Genomic DNA, 22,872 nt, shown 5'->3' with positions numbered 1-22,872 from the left:
TTAGTGTTTGTATGACATTCCTTTTACTTGCTTATTTGACTCCATATATATATATATATATATATATTGCTCTTGCCCTTTTTCCTCCTTCTCCTTCTCCTTTTGATTTTCTTGCTCTTCATTTTCCTTTTGTGCTTCCCCCAGGAAAATTTTCATGATTTTTAGACACATTTCACATAATAATATTTAACTGATTTTCATAAACCCCCTATAGAGATATTGTTGAAGAAAGTCTTCTTGGGGGAGTCATCTATACAAATTTATATAAATCTCTTCCATTGAATTAGGAGGTTCTGTCACTAGGCAGGATTCACCAGCCAGCAGGTCAAACTGGATATATCAATATGCAGACTTTATTCTGAGTACAAATCACCCAAGGTATGTTAAAAATACAAACTGTGTGGTCCAGGAGGTGGTGCAGTAATAGGGCTTCAGACTCACAAGTATGAGGTCCTGAGTTTGATCCCCGGCAGCACATGTGCCAGAGTGATGTCTGGTTCTTTCTCTCTCTTCCTATCTTTCTTATAAATTAATAAATTATAAAAATAAATAAAAATACAAATTGTGATTCAATTTTGTGAATGCTATAAGATGCAGAATTACCACCGGGTAGTGAGGATGGTAGCCCTTGACCAAAGCTGAAGATAGTGAGCCTCCCCAGTAGCAGAGTCAACAAATTCAGGGAAGATGACATGTGACAACTAGAATATTCTTTAATGGCTATATTACTGCAGGGAATTTTGATCAGAGCAATGGTCCTAAAAACAGGACTTTTTAAAAACCATTCCTGCTCTCCAAGTGCTGGAAGGATCCAGTTGTTGTGACAAATGATAAAGTCATTATGATAATTTACAACTAGTGAAGAATAGTATAGTATCAATAACTAATAGATGTATAAGTCATATATTCTTAAGATTAAAATTACAACTAATGAACAGAGTCCAAATGTTTTATTCTGACAAGTACTGTAATGATTTTATAGAAAAATATGGCTACTTCTATGCATTACTGGAACTGTCTTCAAGTTGCCTTCCTCAAATTAAATATCTACAATGACAAAGTCCTCTCTCTTTCAGTTCTTCTGAAGGCATCACAATGCCTCCTTTTCTACTTTGAATCTTTTGCCTTTGTGAAAGCACAGAAAAAGTCTTTGAAGGTCCTTTGGCTGAGGTACATGCAGTATGAATTATACTGAAAACTAGTGTGATGGAAATCCAGCTATTAATTTATAAGCACTTGCTTCCTTTGAGCCTATAATTCAGATATTGTTAGCAATTTGTTTGTTTATTTATTTATTTTGCCACCAGGGTAACCACTGGAGCTTAATGACTGTTTTATTCCACCATGCCTTCTGCCTGTTTGCTTTTCATTCTCCTTCCTTTTTTCCTTCCTTTTTTCCTTCCTTTTTTCCTTCCTTCCTTCCTTCCTTCCTTCCTTCCTTCCTTCCTTCCTTCCTTCCTTCCTCCCCTCCCCTCCCTCCCTCCCTTCCTTCCTTCCTTCCTTCCTTCCTTCCTTCCTTCCTTCCTTCCTTCCTTCCCTTTCTTTCTTTATTACATCCTATCCCCCCTCTCTTATTCCCCCTCTCAGTGAGAGGCAGAGAAAGAGAGATAGAGAGACAAAGAAGGAGAGTGAGACAGGAAAGACTCCTACAGCCATATAGCTATGCTCTACTGCTTACAGATCTTACTCTCTGTAGGTGGGGATTAAGGGATTGAACAAAGCTACTTGTGCATGGCAACATGTGCACTCTATCAGGTGTGCTACAACCAGTCCTATATTAGTAATACATTTCAAAGGACTTTATTTCAAAATTCATGTATGTATATGTATACATTCATGTGTATACATATACATACACATATCACATATATTATAATACAACATGAAAATGACCAAGTACAATTACAAATATACTCCTGGAGTTGCAGCAGGATTAGATGGGCTCTTTTGGGAACTGTTTTAAGGTGACTCACAAGAAAAACATCTATATAGGTGAGGAGAGAAAAATAATTCTTTTACTTACTGCTGGAAAGTATTAAGCTTAAGAAAATCTGGCAATAGGGGCCTGGTTCAGTGTACATGCTACAAGGACCCAAGTTCAAGCCTCCAGTCCCTACCTGAAGGGGAAAGCTTTATTAGTGGTAAAGCAGTGCTGCAGGTGTCTCTCTGTCTCTCCTCCTCTCTATCTTCCTCTTCCCTCTTGCTTTCTGAATCTATCCAATAAAGATAATTTAAAAAAAATAAAGGAAAAAAAAGTGCAAGTAAACTCATTTTTGAAAAGAAGACCTACAAGTTCTCATTTGAATCCAGAGGGACAGAGGAAAGAATGAGTTGAGATCCAAGTTCATTTCTGAGGCATGAGAGAGAGATAGGAACACTTATAAACACGTGGTAGAACACTGGATTAGTTTTAGCTAATTTAGGATTTAATGAATGTATTTAGGATATGGAAGTTTTTAATTTTAGTTTTGATTTTCCTAGAAGGGTGGTGACATATTTTGCCAGTGGCAAGGTGTTATATGGGGGAACTATCGGGCTCCCAAATTTACTTTAGTTTACTGATAATTGTCGTTTGGATAGTTTTGTTTTCACATATAGAAACTCACCTCACCCCCAATTTCCAGTCATTTAATGAAAATGAATTAATCTATATTTAGCTCACAGATTATATTCCAGATTTTAAGTGGAAGTGTCACATCGACTAGACGTTTCCCACTCTCCCAATAAAATATACTTTGTAATATGAAACTGTTTCTGAACTGAAATGCATTTTAATGCTCATTAAAACCCACTTTCCTGGAAATGTAAAACTGATTTATCTAATGTACTACAAAATTCTCCATAAATGTACTACACATTATGAAATAATGTTAATTATGTAGAGAGGCAAAACAATACATTTTCTTTAAATTTTTGAGCAATTAGCATAACCTCCATTAATATGGTATAATAACAGCAATTATTTTCATTTGCACTTTTGGTAGAATTTATAGTCATTAAGAGTCTATCGTTTTTATTCTGCAATATGAAAAAAGAGCATGACTTCACATTTTATAGCAAGAGAATGCTGTAGATGATTTCATTCATTTACTCAACAAGAAAGAGCCTCTGTATAGGTACTATGATTGAAGAGTCTTCAAAGCAAGATTCTTTGAGTTTACCATGTGGAATATTTTTTTTGCACAAATCTCTAATTGCACCCAGTCTACTTAAATGTCTGACATTGTACATAAGCAGCTAGCAGTCCAGAAGCAGAGAACATTTTCTTACTTGACCAGCATAATTTCCTAAATGCAGTCTATTACACTGTAGTGACAGTGAGAATGTGATTTTTTAAAGCTATTTAGGTCTCAAGACTTACAGAACCAGAGGAGTTTAAAACTTGACAAATTTATTGTATACTAGGCTTTTTAAAATTCTGTTTTACTTTTTAATTTTTAAATTTTACTTTTTATTTATTTATTTTTTTACCAAGAAAAAGGTTTTTTTAAAAAACATGTCTTATGTTACCTTAGGGGTATAATTTCACATTTTCCCAAATTTCCCATGTATATGCTGTCCCATCATGCCTACTACTGTGACGTAATTACTATATGGCTGGGGCTGCTGAATGTAATTAGCATATGGCTAAAGTCAGGCTGACTTCAGGACTGAACTTAAACACTAGCCAGGTGGAAGCTGGTCTCTGTTCCTGCACTCTGCTCTCCTGGCTCCCTACTTTCCTATGTGCTGGTAGTGCCAGCATGAATGCTTCTCATGGGAACTGAACACGGGTGACTGAGCTAGTTGGCAAAATAGCTTAAAAGACTCTCTGCTATGGCCATAATGAGTAACCTGTATCTCTGACGATAATAGGAATAATAGAATAATAATAGAATAATGGCATTTAAATATCTTCAATTCATAATATCAATCAAAGTCAGTGGCCTGAATTCATCTGTTAAAAGGTAGAGCAGGAAGATGGACCAGAAAACACAACCCAATCATATGTTGTCTGCAAGTATCCCACCTAACTCAATAGGAAAAACACAGACTCAAAGTGGATGGAAAACTATTATACAAGCTAATGGACCACAAAAAAGGGAAGGAACAACTATTCTTATATCTGACACAATAGACTTTAAAATAAATAAAGTAATAAAAAATAGGGATGGGCACCACTTAATGCTCAAAGGATTTGTCAACCAAGAGAACTTAACAATTATTAATATCCATTCACCAAATGACAGGTCATTTAAATATATCAAACATCCACTGGATGAGCTACAGTAATATATTCTCATGATATATATATATATATCACAGTAACAGTAGGAGACTTCAACACCTCACTCTCTCAACTTGACAGATCATCTAGAAAGAGAACTAATAAACAAGGGAATTAAATGAAGAGACAGATAAACTAGAACTATTAGACATTTTCAGAGTCATTCACTCTAAGAAAGTGGAACATTCAAGTCCACATGGGACATTTTCAAGGATAAACCATATGTTAGGCTACTAAAACAGTCAACAAATTCAAGAGCATTGAAATCATCGCAAGCGTCTTTTCAAACCACAGTGGAATTAAATTAACACTTGTCAACAAACAAAAAATTAGTGAAAGCAGGGGCTGGGCGGTAGCGCAGTGGGTTACGTGCACATGGCTCAAAGCACAAGGGCGTAAGGTTCCCAGTTTGAGCCTCCAGCTCCCCACCTGAAGGTGGTCGCTTCACAAAAGGTGAAGCAGGTCTGCAAGTGTCCATCTCTCTCTCCTCCTCTCTGTTATCCTCTCCTCCCTCGATTTCTTTCTGTCCTATCCAACAACAACAGCTATAACAATAACAATTACAACAAGGGCAAAAAAAATGGGAAAAGTGGCCTCCAGGAGCTGTGGATTCATAGTGCAGTCACCGAACCCTAGCAATAACCCTGGAGGTAAAACTATATATAAAAAAATTAGTAAAAGCCCCAAACTATGGAAACTCAGCAGTACACTATTTAACTACTACTGGGTCGAAGAGGAAATTAAGAAAGAAATTAAAGTGTTTTGAGAAACTAACAAAAATGAAGACACAAAATATCAAAATATTTGTGGTATATATCTACAATGGAATACTACACAACAGTTAAAAATGGTTAATTCACCTTCTTCACCTTATCTTGGATGAACTTGAATGAATCATGAAAAGTGTGATAATTCAGGAAGTGGATGAATATGAGATGATCCTACTCACGGATAAGTAGAAATATAAGAACAGAAGCAAAACACAAAGCAGACTGTAGACTGGAGTTGGTGTACTGCACCAAAGTAAAAGACTCTGGAGTTAGGGGAGGATTCAGGTCCTGGAACATTATGGCAGAGGAGGACCTAGTGGGGTTTGAATTGTTATATGGAAAATTGAGAACTGTTACAAATGTACAAACTATTGTATTTTACTGTCAACTAAACCGTTAACCCCTCAATAAAGAAAAATCATTATTTTAATAATTTTATAATTATTAAAATATTTCTCTGCCAATAAAACTCACAATTAAACCATTCTGGACTATAAATACTGACATGCCTTTATTTTGTTCTTAAAGTATTCTCAGGTTAGTAAATATGGTAAGTAAAATATAATCATATCACATATACATATCTATATAAATATATTGAATTCATCAAATATAAGGCCTCTTTACTTTTTCATTTATATTTATAGACAATGGACATATTTTCAGATACATTAACACAGTTAATTGATATATAAATCTATTTTCAATATTATTTTATTGAGGAAATTTTCATTCACAGGATTATTGTTGTCATAGGGGTATATTTTTTTGAAGGATTTTTTTTTTTGCCTCCAGGGTTATTTCTGGGTCTCAGTATCTGCGCTATGAATCCACTGCTCCTGAGGGTAATTTTTTTCCCATTTTGTTGACCTTGTTGTTATCATTATTGCTATTGTTGCCATTGATGTTGTTGTTGGATAGGACAGAGAGAAATCGAGAGAGGAGGGGTGGACAGAGAGGGAGAAGGAAAGATAGACACCTGCAGGTCACCGCTTGTGAAGTGACCCCACAGGGGTACATTATCTACATTTCTCCAAAATAAGTGTCTGCACACCTCCTGGTCCACTAAAACATCATACTCCTCCACCACAGGGCAATAGATCCCCAACCCTAACTCAGTCCTATTCTGATTACTTCTCCCTTGAATCATTGAATCTCCTGTAGTAGACTACAGTCCACTGAGGTTTCCCTCTGTATTACCCTTTTGTTTTGTTTCTTAGCTCTCATGTATCAGTAAGATCATTTGTTATCCCTTCTTCCATTCATTTCTTTCTTTTTTTTTGTACTTTAATTTATTAATGATTTAATGTTGATATTCCAAATTATAAAATAACAGGCTCCCATAAAGAATTTTGGCCCATACCTCCTTCTCCTTCTAATTTCATTCAGCATTATTCTTTCTGGTTTTGCACATTTTACAGCAAAAAAGATTTCACCAATTCTTACAGCCTAGTAGTATTCCAATATGTATAGCATTAGACAGTTGGGTTTGTTTCCTCATTTTAACTATTACAAATAGTACTGTCACGACCACAGGAGTGCACAGGTGTCATTATTTGTTGTTTTTTTAAAGACTTTTTTTATTATACTTATTTATTTTCCCTTTTGTTGCCTTTGTTGTTTTTATTGTTGTTGTTGTTGCTATTGATATTGTCATTGTTGGATTAGGACAGAGAGAAATGGAGAGAGAAGGGGAAACAGAGAGGGGGAGAGAAAGACACCTGCAGACCTGCTTCATCGGCTACTATGAAGTGCAATAGCTCTTCTTCTTTTGGAGTCACTACAGAACAATACTGCTTTAATTTACACATTAGACAGAAAAGGAGTAATAAGAATTCTACTGGTGATAAAGAACTTGATCTCACATTTCTTGAATGGCAGAAAATAAAAAATAATCCAGAATAATTATGAAAGAAAAAGTGTACTTCCACCCCCTCAGAATCTATGTGAAATCACAGTGCATGCAAATAAATCACTTTACAGGTCCCAATACAGAAGACACTTTTGTTTTCAAGTGTTCAAAACACTGATGTTTACTTCTTCTCAATTAGTACATCAGACAAATGTTGCTTGGTGTTTTCTTAATTGATGTGAACTGCTATATTAATTTGAAGTATTTGAATCTATTGCCAACTCCAGTGTGAAATTTCCAGATCTCTTTTATTTAACACTTGACACATCTGCCATCTTAAAATATTTCTTTCAGAAGACTACTAGGGCTCCTTCTTTTTATTTTATTTTTCTTCTTTACCTGTTGCCAGTCATTCTTCTTCCTGATCCTTGTAATTGAAGAGTCCCATCTTCAGCCCTCAGAATATTTTTCTTTTTCACACTTACTAACTAGATGTTCTCATTAAGTCTCCATTTATAAAAATCCTCCAAATCCATCATCACTGATTGTACAGATAAAAGGTATCTGAAGTTTGGCATGTCTCAAGCTGGACTTTTAAGTCCTTACACCTTACTCACACAAGCCTTTCCTATATTCATCATATCTGTAAATTACAACTCTGTTCTTACAGTTTCTTAGGAAAAATTTTGGTGTCAGTCTAATTCTCATCTTAATCCCCACATTTCACCAATAACCAATATCTCATATGTCTCTTTGAAATATTCTGAATCCATTTTGTACCACACCTCTAGTCCTCCTATCCTGTTCCAATTTTCCCACTTTTTAAAGATATAACTTTATTATTTTAATAGAGAGACAGGGGTCAGAAAACCACTTTAGTATATGTGGCACTGATAAGTCAAACTCTAGGCATTCAGGTCCTGTGCTGTGCCAGTTAGGCTATTTCTTTGGTAACTCCAGTCTCTCTTCATTTCTCTTTTAAAAGCTTGTGAAAGCTGAATCACTTATATGCCTGTTTCTACCCTTGCCTATCAATAGTTAGTTCTTAATACAGGAGACATAGTGAGACTTTTAAAATGCTATCACTCTTCTCAAAGGCTGCAAAGGTTTCCTTCCCACTTCACTCAAGTCAAATCCTAAATCCTCTTAAAAAGTTTTTGTTTATTGGATAGAAATAGCGAAATTGAGAGTGGAAGGGAAATAGAGAGGTCGAGAAAGAGACACACACAAGTAGCATTGCTTCACCAATTGTTATGCTTCCCTCCTGCAAGAGGGAACTGGGGGCTCGAACCTGGGACCTTGCACATTGTAACATGTGTGCTCAACCTGGTGCATCACCACCTGGCACCTCTTAAATCCTTTCTATGGTCCAAGATTATAACAGAACTCGAGATTATTCTTGCAGCCAGAAAACCTCTCTGACTCCACTTGCCGTTCCTTTACTTCCCCATTCAGTACACACAGACTTCCTTGCTGTTCCTTGTCCACATCAAACAGACCTCCACCTCAGAGCCTTCCCTTGGCTTGATGTGCTCCTGCTTGGATATTCACACAACTTGCTCTCTCACTTTCTCAGCTGAGCATAATGGTTATGCAAACAGACTCTCAAGCCTGAGGCTCCTAAGTCCCAGGTTCAATCCCCTGCACCACCATAAGCCAGAGCTGAACAGTGCTCTGGTAAAAAAAATATATATATAATATATATATATATATATATATATATATATGTTTTGTTTCTTGGAAAATGACTACAAAATTTGAAATAGAAAACAGCTACTTTTCATTGCTTATCTTCCAATGTTCACTCTCTTTTTTAAGAATAATTTTACTAACTTTTCTTTTTCTAATATTTTATTTTAACGAGAGAAATGCAGAGAGAAATTTACAGAGGCAGGAGAGAGAAAGAGAAAGAGACCAGAGCACTGCTCAGTTCTGGTTTATGGCGGTGTGACGGTTTGAAACTGGGAATTTAGAGCCTCAAGCATGAAAGTCTTTTGCATAACCATTATGCTGTCTCCCCAGACCCCTCCCTCCTTTTTATCCTTCCTTCCTTCCTTCCTTCCTTCCTTCCTTCCTTCCTTCCTTCCTTTCTCTCTCTCCCTCTCTTTCTTTTATTTCTTTTTTATGTTCCAGCCCTCACTTTCCCTTTCTCTCTCTGCCCCTTTCTTTTGATATAAACAGTGAAATTGAGAGGGAAGGGGGAAATAGTGTGGGAGAAAGAGAGGCACCTGCAGCACCGCTTCACTGCTGATGAAGCTTCCTCACCTGAAAGTGGTGACTAGGGGGCTTGAACTAGAGTGTTTGAGCATGATAATGTGTGTACTTATCAGGTACACCACCATCCAGCTCTAAGAATATTTTAGAAATAAAATATGCTAGTAAATAATTATAATTATAAATCAACAACCACAGGACCCAGGTTGATAAATATTCTCTTGAAAAAATTTAGCTTATCTGAATGAGATAACAAGCAGTATGGCTAGTCTGCAATCTGACAATCAAGGAAATTTCATCCTAAAAGCATTCTGTTAATTCCTATTAATTTCAGAGAGATGAATGTAAATTGAGGCAATTTTAGGAAATACAAGAGGGTTTTAATCTAGAAGTACTGTAAGCACCACAGGACACTATATTCTGCAAGTCTATATTCACCTTTAAATAAAAACAAGTTCCTTATCCCCAAGGAGAATTAAAAAAAAAAACACACTCAATACTTAAGAATTAAATTTGGGGGTGGAGAGTGAGAACAAAGCAATCTAGCTAATAGCAGGTATACAATAATACTTTGAGGAAAAAAAGTACAAATTGGAGTAGTAAAATACATTATATAATATATAATTTTTAAAAATATCTTTTCTGCTATATCATGCCTTTAATATAGTTATATATAAACTGTGTCCAAATTTATTTCTATGAGGCACATAGTGGATCATGCACAGATCTGCAATTATACTTTTTAAATATCAGGAGCATATTGCAAAGATTTGATTTTTAATTGCATCATTAGACAAATATAGATATTTAAGAATATTTGCTTACTTAATCTTAAGCAAGCAAAGGGAGAAATAAAAATATGATGTCAATATTTAATTATCAAGATTTAAATGCTATTTTGCAACAGTGCTTTTAGGAGGTGAAATTTATCATGGTATCAATACTATGATTTTTTTTTAATATATAGGATGATCAAGCTTTGTAAAGTATTGCTCTCCAATGACTACTGTCCGGTGTTTCTTTCTACAAAAGGAGTCAATGATATAAATAACTCCTTCAAGAGAACAAAAACCTGCAGAGAAGGTCAAACTATATAGAAGTTACTGCTTTCTATTGTGACTACTTTTATATGTACTTCAAGTTGACAGGGCTCTTGTGCTGTTTTGCTGCTTTAAATAATCAATCACATATGTTGACCCACACCTGTGTCTTTATGCATTAGTTCCTCACGCTTAGTTACTCCTTTTCACCCACCCTTTCTGTAACTGATGCTAATTTAGACTCAGCAGACACTTACTAAGCACTTATTGAGGACATTTCTTGGTAAGCATCTATCATCAGGTTAGGTGGTATTATCATCCCAATCTAACAGATGAGACATCTGAAATCATGGATTTTAAGTGCCTTAAGTTACCAAATTGATATGTGAAAAATAGGAAATTAACCTGAATCCTTTACACTTTTTTTGAATACCCTATCTGCTGTCCTCCTATTATCTTTCTATTTTTTAAGTTGTTTTTTTTTAAGTATCTTTATTTATTGGACAGAGACAGCTAGAAATTTAGGGGGGAGAGAAAGAGAGACACCTGCAGCCCTGCCTCACCACTCATGAAGCTTGCCCCCTGCAGGTGCGGACTGGGGTCTTGAACCTGGATCCTTGTGTGCTTAGCCAGGTACGCCACCACCTAGCCCATTGTCTTGCCCTTCTTTATCCCTAGTGTCACTGATAATCAAGAATAAAGTAGCACTGAGATGATAAAGGAAGCTTCTGTTTAGCTCACTCTCCTTTCCTAAGAGAGGCTCACTCATCAAGGGCTCAGAATTCTGACCACTGTCCTCACTGCTCTCATTTCCATACTTCGTCTGTGATATCCAACCAGAACATAAGCTCTGAAGTTGCTCCCTAAATTCTTCCCAGATTATGGAAAGCATTGTGGGTAATTATTGTCAGAGAAGTCCTACAAGTAATGGAAAAGGAGTAGTGAGCAAGACCATTCATAAGACTAAAAAGATTCTTTTATAGTGACACAGTTCTCAGTGGTATTCAGGGCAGGGACACATTAGCAAGACAATGATTGGACCCAGAAAGGATTGAAGTAGATTTCACATACCAATATGGGTTGTTAGTACCATTCAGTTGATAAAATCAAATTACTTATGTTAATGAGAAATCAATTGAAGGTCTCTAAAACTTACATATTAGTGAACTTTTAGGATATATTTATACTTAGGAAGTGAATTTATTAAAGTTTTAAAAATTATTTAGAGGGTTGAGGGAGAAAGATACCTGCAGCACTGCTTCACCACTTGCAAAGTTTTCCCCTTGCAGGTGGAGACTGGGGCTTCAAATCTAGGTCCTTGCACATTGTAACGTGTGCTCAACCTTGTGTGCCACCAATCCAGGCCCAGGAAGTGAATCTATACCTTCCAAATTTATAGAATTATAAATTTATATGACTGAAAGGTTATTATTATTTTAATGCGAATTAGGAAATATGTATTCAGACTTAAAAAATTATAGCTTCCTGGACTCATGATTTCCTCTTTTACCTTTTTATTTTATCTTCATTCTGTCCAAAGGAACTTCCATTTTTGCAATATTATTGTAAAGGGCTTACTATCTTACCCATATATTTTATTGTTGAGTCAGTGTTATCTTACCTCCTCGATGGATAATCAATGAAGTCTCGGTTCCAATAGGACAGTCCTTAAGTATATCCACTACTTCTGTATGGCTCAGGTTCTGTACATTCTGCTGGTTGATCTCAACAATGAGGTCCCCTTCACATAGGCCAGGGCATCCCTGAATGTCAAGTATTTGTTTCACTCGCTGTCCTGTAGGGCTGTCAGCAATAGTGAAGCCAAAGCCCTGGGCACCTTTCACAATGGTTAAGGTCATAAGTTCAGCTTGGGTGGCTCCAGATGAAGCCATAGACACATTGTCGTCATGGACAGGTGGTGGATACGTGCCATCTAGCTGATTATCAGCTGGGATTGAGTGCAAAGAATGAGGTGGTCGATCTGTTATATCTGGAACTGACTGTGAGGTCCGAGAAATGTATTCCAAATATGTTTCATAGTTATGCCTTCCATTTACCATCATTGGAGGTGGCCTCTCCATTATTGCAAGGGGTGGCACCATGCTATTAGCAGGATCTTCGGGATCAAAGGGCAAAGGGTAGCCACGACACAGTACCAGGTTGACACTCTGACCAATTGGAACAGACTGGAAGAGTTTGACTACATCTGCATGTGTATGTCCAAGGACACAAACTTCATTAATATAGACAATGACATCACCTACAAAGGAAAAAGAAAGAGATTGACAACATGAGGTAAGTTCAGTCAACACTGACACAGAGAAATGAAATTTATGACCCTAGTGAAAGAGGTGCTCTGTTTCTCACTAAGCAGTGAGAAAAACAATTAGGATAATATTTAGATTCACTGTAGATGACCTCTGTAAGTGACCCCAGGTTGCAATAGGTCCACCAACAAATACAATGATCAAATTCTGAAAAATGGTATTTCATTATTCTTAAAGTTCAGAAATGACTTCATATTCAGAAAGAAAAGGTTAGAAGAATTTGTACCTTGAAAAAGCATACATTCTGTGCTTTTTCATCTTCAGTGCAATTACATTAACACAATATTCAAATTTTGAGAAGAGGTGGTCACACATTTGGCATGAAAATTAAAGTCCTGATATGTGTTTTTTTGTTCTTTTGTATATTTTGGCTAAGTCAACTGGCTTCTTTCTTTCTTTACTTCTTTTTTTTTAATAGGAAAGGAAAATATTTCACCTTATTTTGTCTATTTAAGACAAGATGTAATTGCCACATTACTAAGCATGCATTTACAAATACACGTTAAGAGCAAAGAAACTGGGATCAAGAATTTGGGCTCACATTCTGATTCAACTACTTAGCAGATATGTGATATTAGGCAAATTACTTACCTGCTTTGACTCACAGTTCTTCATTAGTAGAGCTGCTATGAGGGTGAAATGAAATATTACAGGAAAAGTTCTTGGCATGGTGCCTAATCCACCGTGAGCACTCAATAAATATGAATCATTATAGAGATCATTATTGTTAAAACAGGATGGAAGGGATTGAGGGCCCTGCCATTCCAATAAGAAGATAGCACAAATTCATCTTCTGAACTTGGAAAATTGATATTTCTGTAAATGTTTTGGTGATAAATTATAGAAATAATCTCTGAAAGTACAGTTTTTTTGGTAGGTATTTTAAGTAAAGGGATTGTCTTTTCTACTCAACGAATTATCATAGAACTGCAGAAGCCCGCTGGTGAGGAGATAACTTTATAATGTTAAAAAATAACGAATACCTATTATAAATCATGGAATATATTCAGGAAAACAACATTCCCTTCTTAAAATACAAGAAAACTGTTTGAGACAATTGTTCAAAATTTCAATTATATATGAATATCAATTTTATTTCTGGGTAACTGTTCGATTATTTATTGCTTTTTATTCCCCTGAAAAACAAAAGTATTGATCATGCATACTGAGATTATGTTTCACTATGTTGGAATAGGTGACGGATAAAAAGAAATATTTTTCCTAGATTGTCAAATAAGTAACTCAACATAAATTAATTTATTGGGATAATTCCATGGTAGATAAGGTAAAAAGAATTTCCTTTTGAGATAACCTTTCCCACTAAAGTCACAAATGTCAAAGATGAGAAACAGACTTCAACATTAAAAGTTCAATGCCTTTTTTTTTAGGCTTGATAAAAATGTCTGACATAAAACAACCTCTCTTCTAAATGCACTTAAGATAAATCTGTGATAAAAACACTCCTGGATACAAAGTCCTGAACAACATACTCTTCCCAAATGCTAGAGAACTGCTTGAAAAGTGTTAAACATATATACATGTATATTTCAAGAAAATATTTCCAGAAACCAGAGTAGATATTTTTCTAGAAGATGTGATAGCTTATGAGATTGATAAGCTGGAGCTTTACATTTCAGTTGTATCTGTCAGAGATTGTTGGTGTAATGGCTGGGGCATTGAATCAGAACTTGAATCCTCAATAAATTGGGCATCTGGGGAATATTATAACATCATTTTAATGTCATAGTGGAGTTCCAGAGATAGATCTGATCAAGGCAAACTCATCTGTTGACATAGCACATGTTCCTGTCCTGTCTCTTCTATTTTTTAATTTTTAAAAATTTATTTTAGTTAGAAAAATAATGGCTTACAGTACAGTTGTTGGCACACGGCTACAATTTGTCATCTACTCATGATAGATATCTGCAAAACAGTTTCATCCTCAACTTATGTCTTTTTCCATCATCATGCACCAGGGCCTGGAAGCCTCCCCCACCCTTGCCTCATCCTCTTTCCTTAAAAGTCCTCTCGCTTTGCTGCACTATACCAAACCAGTCCAATTTTCACTTTGTTTTCTCCTTTCTTTTCTTATTTTAAGAACTTAAAAAGTTCTGTCCATGAGTGAGATAATCTCATATTCATTTAGAATGGGAGATTTTTTTATACTATATACCAGACAAAAGGTTAGTCACCAAGATATACAAAGAGCTCACAAACTCAGCAACAAAAAACAAACAACCTTATCCAAAAGTAGACAAGAATACAGACATAATAGTCATCAAAGAAGAGATCCAAAGTGCCAATGACATATGAAAAAATACTCAAATTCACTATTTTTAAAGTATATTTTGTATGTTAACAGATTGAAAGAATAATACTCCCCTTTAAAAAATTTATCACAGGATATCACTCATAATAGTTGAAATCTTTAGTTAACATCCTTCCCAAATGTAATTATTGTCATGTATTTTATTTTTAGTTATGTGGAATTCTATGATATATCTATTGGGTTGTTGGAATAGTCATGATAAATTTTTTTCTATGCAAAAATGTGTCATGACTTTTCTTACAACCCAGTAGGTTGCCATAAATAATAGTCTCAGGTAATATCTGTCACTAATTTATAACAGTTCCTGAAGCATACTTTAAAGCTTTTGTTTTTAAATGACATCAACATTAACCATCAGGCAGTGCCACACCCAGCTAAGTGCACATAATACTAAGTACAAGGATCTGTGCAAGCACCCAGTTCCAGCCCCCAGCTTGCCACCTGCTGGGGGGATGGTTCACAAGTGGTGAAGCTGGACTGTAGGTGTCTATCTTTCTCCCTCCCTTCCTATCTCCCCTTCTTCTTTCAGTTTCTCTCTGTCTTAACCAATAAAATGGAAAACATGGCCACCAGGAGCAGTGCATTCATAGTGCTACCAAGTCCCAGCAGTAACCTTGGAGACAAAAAATAAAAATAAAATAAAATAATTAACCTTTTGTAATTTTCCATAAAAGGTAGCTGTAATATTTATCGGTACTTCTAGTTCATCAATTTTTACTGCACTATAGTTCTATCGGATCACGACACCACTTACTATTTATCTATTACTTTGATAGTGAACACTATGATTCTTTTGGATATGAAAAAGAATTCTGTTGTGCAAGGACTTGGGTCCAAGTTCACAGTCCCCACCTGCAGATTCTTGTAATGTTGTAGGTCTGTCTGTCTGACTGTTTGCCTGTCTGACTGTCTTTGTCTATCTCCTCTTCCCTCTCAGTTTCTCTATCTTATCACATAAATAAAATAAAATAAAATAAAATAAAAAAGACAACTCTGCTATAAACCCATTGTCATGGCCTGAGTGTACTGTGGTTGAGTTAGGCAGTGCCCACAAACTACCCTCTGCTAGTATGGCCAGCCCCTTTATCTACATACCAATCTTCTGCTTTGTCTTATAAATGACTAGTCTCCCCACCACATTATTCCTTCAGGGTATTGCTAATTCCCGCCAGCTAAAATCATAGCAATGGTAGCTAAGGAAATTCCCAGCATGCATTTTTCTTTTCTCCACCCCCTTTCCTAGCCATCTCACTTCCTGACTTGCCACTTCCAGTTTTATCCCATAAAACCCACTTTTGTTCCTGGTTTTGCTCTCTTTTCTCTCCCGCGTCCCGACCTGGAGAAGGGCTGTTGTGCATAGCGGGAGGCGGCCATGGCTTAACCCGCTGTGCTCTCACCTGACTCTGGGGTGTTCCTCTGTGAATAAAGAATTGTATTACCACGCCGCCAAGAGTTCCTGGATCCTCTCTCCTGCCGCAAAGCTAGCCCAGCAGTGTACAATTAGGAGTGCTTTTATGAGGAGTGTATCTTGACATAGAATTACTGGGCATGTTTTCATATGCATCTGTGACTTTAAGATAATGGCAAATATGTGACAAAACAAGATACTTTAAATTTGTACTCTACTAAGCAGTTTATCAGACTTTTCAATTTCCCATCTAACATGATACTTATCTTTCCCAGTATTTTAATTTTTACTGATCAAATTGGTGTAGTCAAGGTTTTAATCTGAATGTTCCATTACTGAAATTAAGACTGAGCATCCTTTAATTTATTTATTGACCATTTGCTTTCTTCTTTGGTACATCTCATTTCCTCCCTTTTTTATGGTTAACTTAAAAAATACATCACTAATTTTATTGTCCATCTCCATTCTAGATCAGCATTGTCTCAAACTTAGAGAGACTGCATGGAATAATAGGCAATACTTGGGACAGGAAGGCAAATGACTCTATCATTTATGAGCTGAGTGACTTTCAAAACAAGTTAAATCCGCTGTGACACATTCTCCACAAGTAATGAGGAACAATAATAATAATAAATTATTGTTCCATGGGAAATAGCAAATGAGATCATGTAAGTGAGAGTGTGTGTAAGTTATAAATTGTTATATGAAAGATGACTGCTCTTTCAGTAGTTATTATCTGTCCTTGCTTATATCCTTCTATAAAATTAGAAAAGTCCCACTAAGATATTCCCACCACAGTAATAATCAAGAATGAGCATAAGTTCCTGAGTGGACAAGGGAAATGCAGGAAGGAAGCAAATGCCACTTTCCTCTGACTCACCCTAACTTTAATCAGTGTTAATTCTGTAGTCCTTAACCATCCTTTACTTTTCTCTCTTCTCTGCCAGAAATTCACAGAAAAAAAAGAACTTACAATAATGTTCAAAGCTATCAAGATTCCCTGCCAGGTCTAAAGAGTAGCTATTTGAATCACAGTGATTAATGCTATTTTTGAGTTTTAATGTGAGCTTGCTATTTGGAAATGAAATGAGAACTATGTGTGGTTCTCAGTAATACTGTCATTTACACTTTATAGATATTTTCCACTGAAAAAATATATTTTCATCTTTTCTTTATAAGATTATTTTATTTACTTACTTTGGATAAAGACAGAAATTGAAAGATAATGAGGAGAGAGAGAAAGACACAGCACTGCTTCACTGCTTGTGAAACTTCCATTGTCAGGTGGGGACTGAGGACTTGAACCCAGGTTCTTGTGCTTGAACCAGGTCCATAGAGTGCACCACCACCTGTTCCACACAGCATTTTAAAAAAGTTATTATGTAAACAAGAGACAGAGGAGCCTATAAACATTTCTTTATGGAATCAGACAAGAGAGTTCTGAATGTAAAAGATGACTGGTTGGTTATCATAGAATACAACTATCTAACAAATTAACAGTACTAAATTGTTCCATACACACACACACACACACACACACACACTGTCATGCAAAGTGTTGGTATAAATAGGAATGTAAGCCAACACTTCCTTATTCTAACAGAACTGATTGAATGGGATACTTATGGGTTGTGTTTTATGAATATCACATATTGTAAAATAAAGATATGAGCCACAAGAGTTGGGCAGTAGTGCAGCAGGTTAAGCACAGGTGGTGCAAAGTGCAAGGACAGGCATAAGGATCCTGGTTCAAGCCCCTGGCTGGCTTCCCACCTGCAGGGGGGTTGCTTCACACGCGGTAAAGCAGGTCTGCAGGTGTCTGTCTTTCTCTCTCCCCTCTGTCTTCCCTTCCTTTCTCCATTTCTCTGTGTCCTATCCAGCAACGACTACAACAATAATAACTACAATAATAAAACAACCAGGTGAAACAGAAGGGAATAAATAAATATAAAAAACATTAAAAAATATGAGCCACCTGCTGTATATAAGCTGATGGTGCCAAGCCTGGGATAACCTGAGTATAATAGCTCAGAAAGGAAATTCACTAGGGAAATTGGCTCAAGCTCTAACCTCATTGGCTTACTGGAATTGGGGAATTGGAAAAGCATTAGTTGAACCTCCATTTCTCAACTTACTCTTTTATACAGTGGGAATTAAAATATAAGCTCCATTTTCTCTCTCTGCATTGCTACTGTGAGAATGAGATCATGCTTGTAAAAACGCTGTTAACTTTCCGAAGAAAGGTTCTCCACAAAAAGATGATGTATTTCTTTTGAAAGCCAAGCATACATTTTTCATTATCACATTGCCTGAAACATTACATTGCTTCCTCTACAGGCATTCATGCTAGGCCAGATTGAGGCCAGATGGTTTTAGATTCATTGACTTTGGGTCTACTGGTCAAATTTGGTGTGACTGATGAGCCTGACATCTCTATAGGGTTGGTCTCATAATGACATGATTTCCAATTATATGATTTGAAGTGCAAGTGAAGGAGAGTAAAGTTGATGAAGCAGGAAGTTTAAAATTGCTGGCTTGTAGGAGAAAATATTTTAAGATAATTGGCTTCTCTCTTAGTAATGGAAATCACAATACTATATTGGATATCTCTTGGGTACTTAATGATTTCTGATAAATTAGGGCACTCTTCCTAGAGTATTGTTTACACTGGAGTTGTTTTTATATCTTTTTCCTTTGCTCCTGTATTCTTTGAGTCTCTGTGGCTTGTAAGATCTTTCTGTGTCTCTTAATCATTTTGTGTTTACCTTCCCTAACCACTACTATGAATTAGACTAAAATAATCATTAGTCTCATCATATGCTCTCCTCTGAGTTTACATCATGTAATCCCTAGACCTACTATTTAGCACTCTTTTATTTTTAAAATCTTTTTGAATTTTTATGTGACAGGGAAGAGAGACACTAAGAGGGAAGGGGGAGAGACCAACAGAGAGAGACACCTGTAGCATTGCTTCACTGTTTGTTAAACTTTACTCCTTCAGCTGTTGGATCTGAGGTTTGAATCCCAGCCCTTGCACATGGTAATGTGTGTGCTTACCTGTGTGTGTCATTGCCACCCACCCTCCCTATTTACTTAGCACTCTTTATCAACAAGTTTTACAATTTAATTTAAATTTTGTCTTGGCTACCTAAAAAATTATACTTCTTAGAAATTTTCTGTCTTCCTTGTTCACAAATCAACTTGTCACTTGCCTTTTAGCTAAATTCTGTTATTCCTCTAACTTCAAGGGTACCTCCTATATATAACTTTGTTTTAGCTAATTCATTTTTTTCTTAAAATATTTCAAACTGTCCATATCTCATGTTTGTGACTATGAATTCATTCCAGGTTTTATTCTTTTGTAGATTTTTCTATTTGTTTTAAGTTTTCAACACAAAAAATACTTATAGTGTCATTCTACATTGAGAATTCATTTGGTATGAGGGCTGTTATTAATAGAAGGCAAAAAGATCTAATCAGAGAAAAAGTAGAATACCTCTCATAAGCCATACTTACCAATTATAGTGTTTCTGTGTTTTGTCAAGTAATCTGGATTTTAATTAAATATTACTTAATACTAGATATTAATAAAAATTAACATTTTGCTAAAAATATCAATCCAAGACCTCATAAAAGAGATCTTGAATTACTCATTCCCTTTGGAATGTAAAAACAATGTAGTTAGGATGGAGCCATCAATTGGACAAAAACACATCCAAATGTGACAGTGATGATGGGGACAGTGCACAGAGATTAAGATTAAGATTATCCACATGCACAGGTCTTGGCATGTTTTCAACAAACTATAGAAGGTCAGGAATCAAATACTTCAGAAAAAAAAAAACTGCTCTTGTCTTGTTTTCTTAGGGTTTTTGATGAATCACTTCATTTACAGAGTTCTACGTCTCCTTGCTTAAGATTTTTCCTTATACATAATTTATTTTACTAAGAACTAATACTATTTCTTAAATAGCTTTTCTAATAAAAACAGTGCATCATTAGTTTTGGAATAATTTTTAAAAGTTTTTAAAGTCCCCCCTAATGATTTCTTTTTTAATATATATTTTAATATTTTATTTATTTTTAGTGAGAGGCAGAGAGGAAGAAGGGGAGAGGGAGAGGGAAAAGAGGAGAGGGAGAAGATTAGGGGGAGGGAGAGACAATGAGAATGAGGCCAGAGTACTTACTGCTCAGCTCTGGCTCAAAATGGTGCTGAGAACTGAGACTTTTGGTGCCTCATACAGGAAAGTCTTTTTACACCATAATTATTCTGTTTCCCTAACCCCTGATGATTTCTTTAGTGTAATAGTTATTTTCACACATGGCATAAAGCACAAGAACCGGCGTAAGGATCCCAGTTCAAGCCCCTGGCTCTCCACTTGCAGTAGGGTCACTTCACAGGTGGTGAAGCAAGTCTTTCACTCTTCCTCTCTGTCTTCCCCTCCTCTCTTGATTTCTCTCTGTTCTATCCAACAATAATGACAGCAATAACAACAACAATAATAAACAACAAGGGCAACAAAAGGGAAAAAATGGCCTCCAGGAGGAGCAATGGATTCGTAGTGCAGACACTGAGCTCCAGCAATAACCATGGAGGCAAAAATAAAAGTTATTTTTAAAAATTACAGGAGGATTCCATCTTGGAGGTCATGGCTCTACTGACTTTAGACATCTTTCCTGCATATATCATTACTGCAGGCACTCATTAAATTATGCAGAAATGCAAAAACAAATACTTGGGTTAAACAAAGTATAGAAATAGGACAAAGGCTTCATTGGGGGAAATTAACTTGTTAATTTGAATATTCGAATGTGCTGCAAAATAAATGACATCGTGAATGATTATGAAATTAATCATGCCATAGCACTTAGGTTCGGAGGGTTTTTAAAAAGGCACTTCCAGGGAATAACCTAGGGTCTGACATATACATAACAATACTGTTGAGTAGTCTCTTCCATTTGTTTTATCCCCAGTTTTTATTTCCTTTGAGAAATATGAGAGAGGAGAGACATCACAACGCTTCTACCATTAATGAACCTCCCTTCCCAACTCTGCCATCCATTGTGGGGCTTGAACCCAAGGGTTCATGCTTGGAGGACATGCAGTCTACTAGGTAAGTTATCACTCAGTCTCTAGGTGACATTTCAATCTTAAAAGAAAAAAAAAAAAACATTATGGTGCAGGACCTGTTGGTATGCATGAGACCCCTTCTGTTTCATTTGGTTTAAATCCCCCCTGCTTAACACTATTCTATTTACATAACCACTTCATTCTATTTACATAACCACTGTTAACAAGCACCTCCCTCCAGGGCATTGGTTCAATCCCCGCTGTTTTTGATATGTTTTTGCTCCACCCCCCCTCCTTGTCACACCCTGATCCCTTCTTTGTCACACCCTGATTTTCACCAGTCACTTTTCTCTCCACCCTCTCTATGTCACATCCTATTTCCACCTTACTTGGCAAGTATATATAAAGACAGCATTGTGAGTTTTACAGTACTTTACCTTGAGTTTAGCTTAGCTCGTCTTAGATTGTGCTGCGTCCTGCATGAATAAAGAGATACTGCCTACAACCCAGCCATGAGTCCCGGGTCATCTGTTACCCGCCCGTGAAGCCAGCCTGGCGAAAACAACATAGCCTGCAAAAAACAACAAGGACCCAGGTTCAAGCCTGGCCCCTATAGTACTAAAGGAAGCTTAGCAGCTGTGGTGTCTTTCTTCTGCCTCTGTCTCCATTTCTATCTTTTTATCTGGAAAAGCTGACACATAAAACAGTGAAGCCCCAGTGGAAATCAAGAAACATATGAGACTAAGTGTGGCATAACGAAGAATGTGTTAAGAATCAAGAGGTTTACTTTTTTTGTTTTGCCTCCAGGGTTACTGCTGGGGCTCAGTGCCTGCACCATGAATCCACTGCTCCTGGTGGCCATTTTTCCCCCTTTTGTTGCCCTTGTTGTTGTAGCCTTGTTGTGTTTATTATTGTTGTTGCTGATGCCATACGTTGTTGGATAGGACAGAGAGAAATTGAGAGAGGAGAGGAAGACAGAGGGGGGGAGAGAAAGATAGACACCTGCAGACCTGCTTCACTGCCTGTAAAGCAACCCCCCTGCAGGTGGGGAACCTAGGGTTCGAACCGGGATCCTTACTCCGGTCCTTGCACTTTGTACCACCTTCGCTTAACCTGCTGTGCTACTGACGCCTGAGGTTTATGTTTTTATGCCAGTGATTACTGCTGTCAGCATATGTCTGGGACTTATCCCTCATTTAGTCACTAACTTGCTGGCAAAGATTTATAATACTACTAATATGAGTTATGCACCATGGTATATGCAGAGAATACATAACCAGATAGTCTATGAGGGATTCTTTTTTCTTTGAAATTCTAAGACAAAGGCCCTTGAAATCTGTATCTTAGCCATCTTTTCAACTGGTTTTTACCTTTTAGTTCCAACTTCTACCATAAAGTTGGGACTTTATCACTTATAGTATGAAGGAAGGAAAGGCTAGCAGATGGTATGATTCAGTGATCATGTGGGAACATGAGATTCCCATATTTCAGCCTATATTGAACTTGAAGAATATGTGCAATTTTGAGTAAATTCTTCCACTCTGGGTAGACCTGACTTTGAGCCAGGAATGTGTGAATGTTCTATAAGTCAAGG

At 36.5% G+C, this 22,872-nt stretch overlaps 1 protein-coding gene across 10 annotated transcripts in view; it reads right to left on the bottom strand.

The window, feature by feature from the left end:
* Positions 1-22,872, bottom strand: part of MAGI2 (membrane associated guanylate kinase, WW and PDZ domain containing 2) — a 1,693,309-nt gene that overhangs the window by 289,977 nt on the left and 1,380,460 nt on the right. For all 10 annotated transcript variants that reach the window (XM_060196337.1, XM_060196338.1, XM_060196342.1 and 7 more), the window contains one exon: positions 11,765-12,403. In XM_060196337.1, the coding sequence (XP_060052320.1) occupies positions 11,765-12,403 (639 nt within the window). The remainder of the gene's footprint in view (positions 1-11,764; positions 12,404-22,872) is intronic.

This window comes from Erinaceus europaeus, chromosome 8 (genome assembly GCF_950295315.1).
Source record: "Erinaceus europaeus chromosome 8, mEriEur2.1, whole genome shotgun sequence".
Classification (NCBI taxonomy): Eukaryota; Metazoa; Chordata; class Mammalia; order Eulipotyphla; family Erinaceidae; genus Erinaceus; species Erinaceus europaeus.
This window is presented reverse-complemented; position numbering and strand designations above follow the sequence as displayed.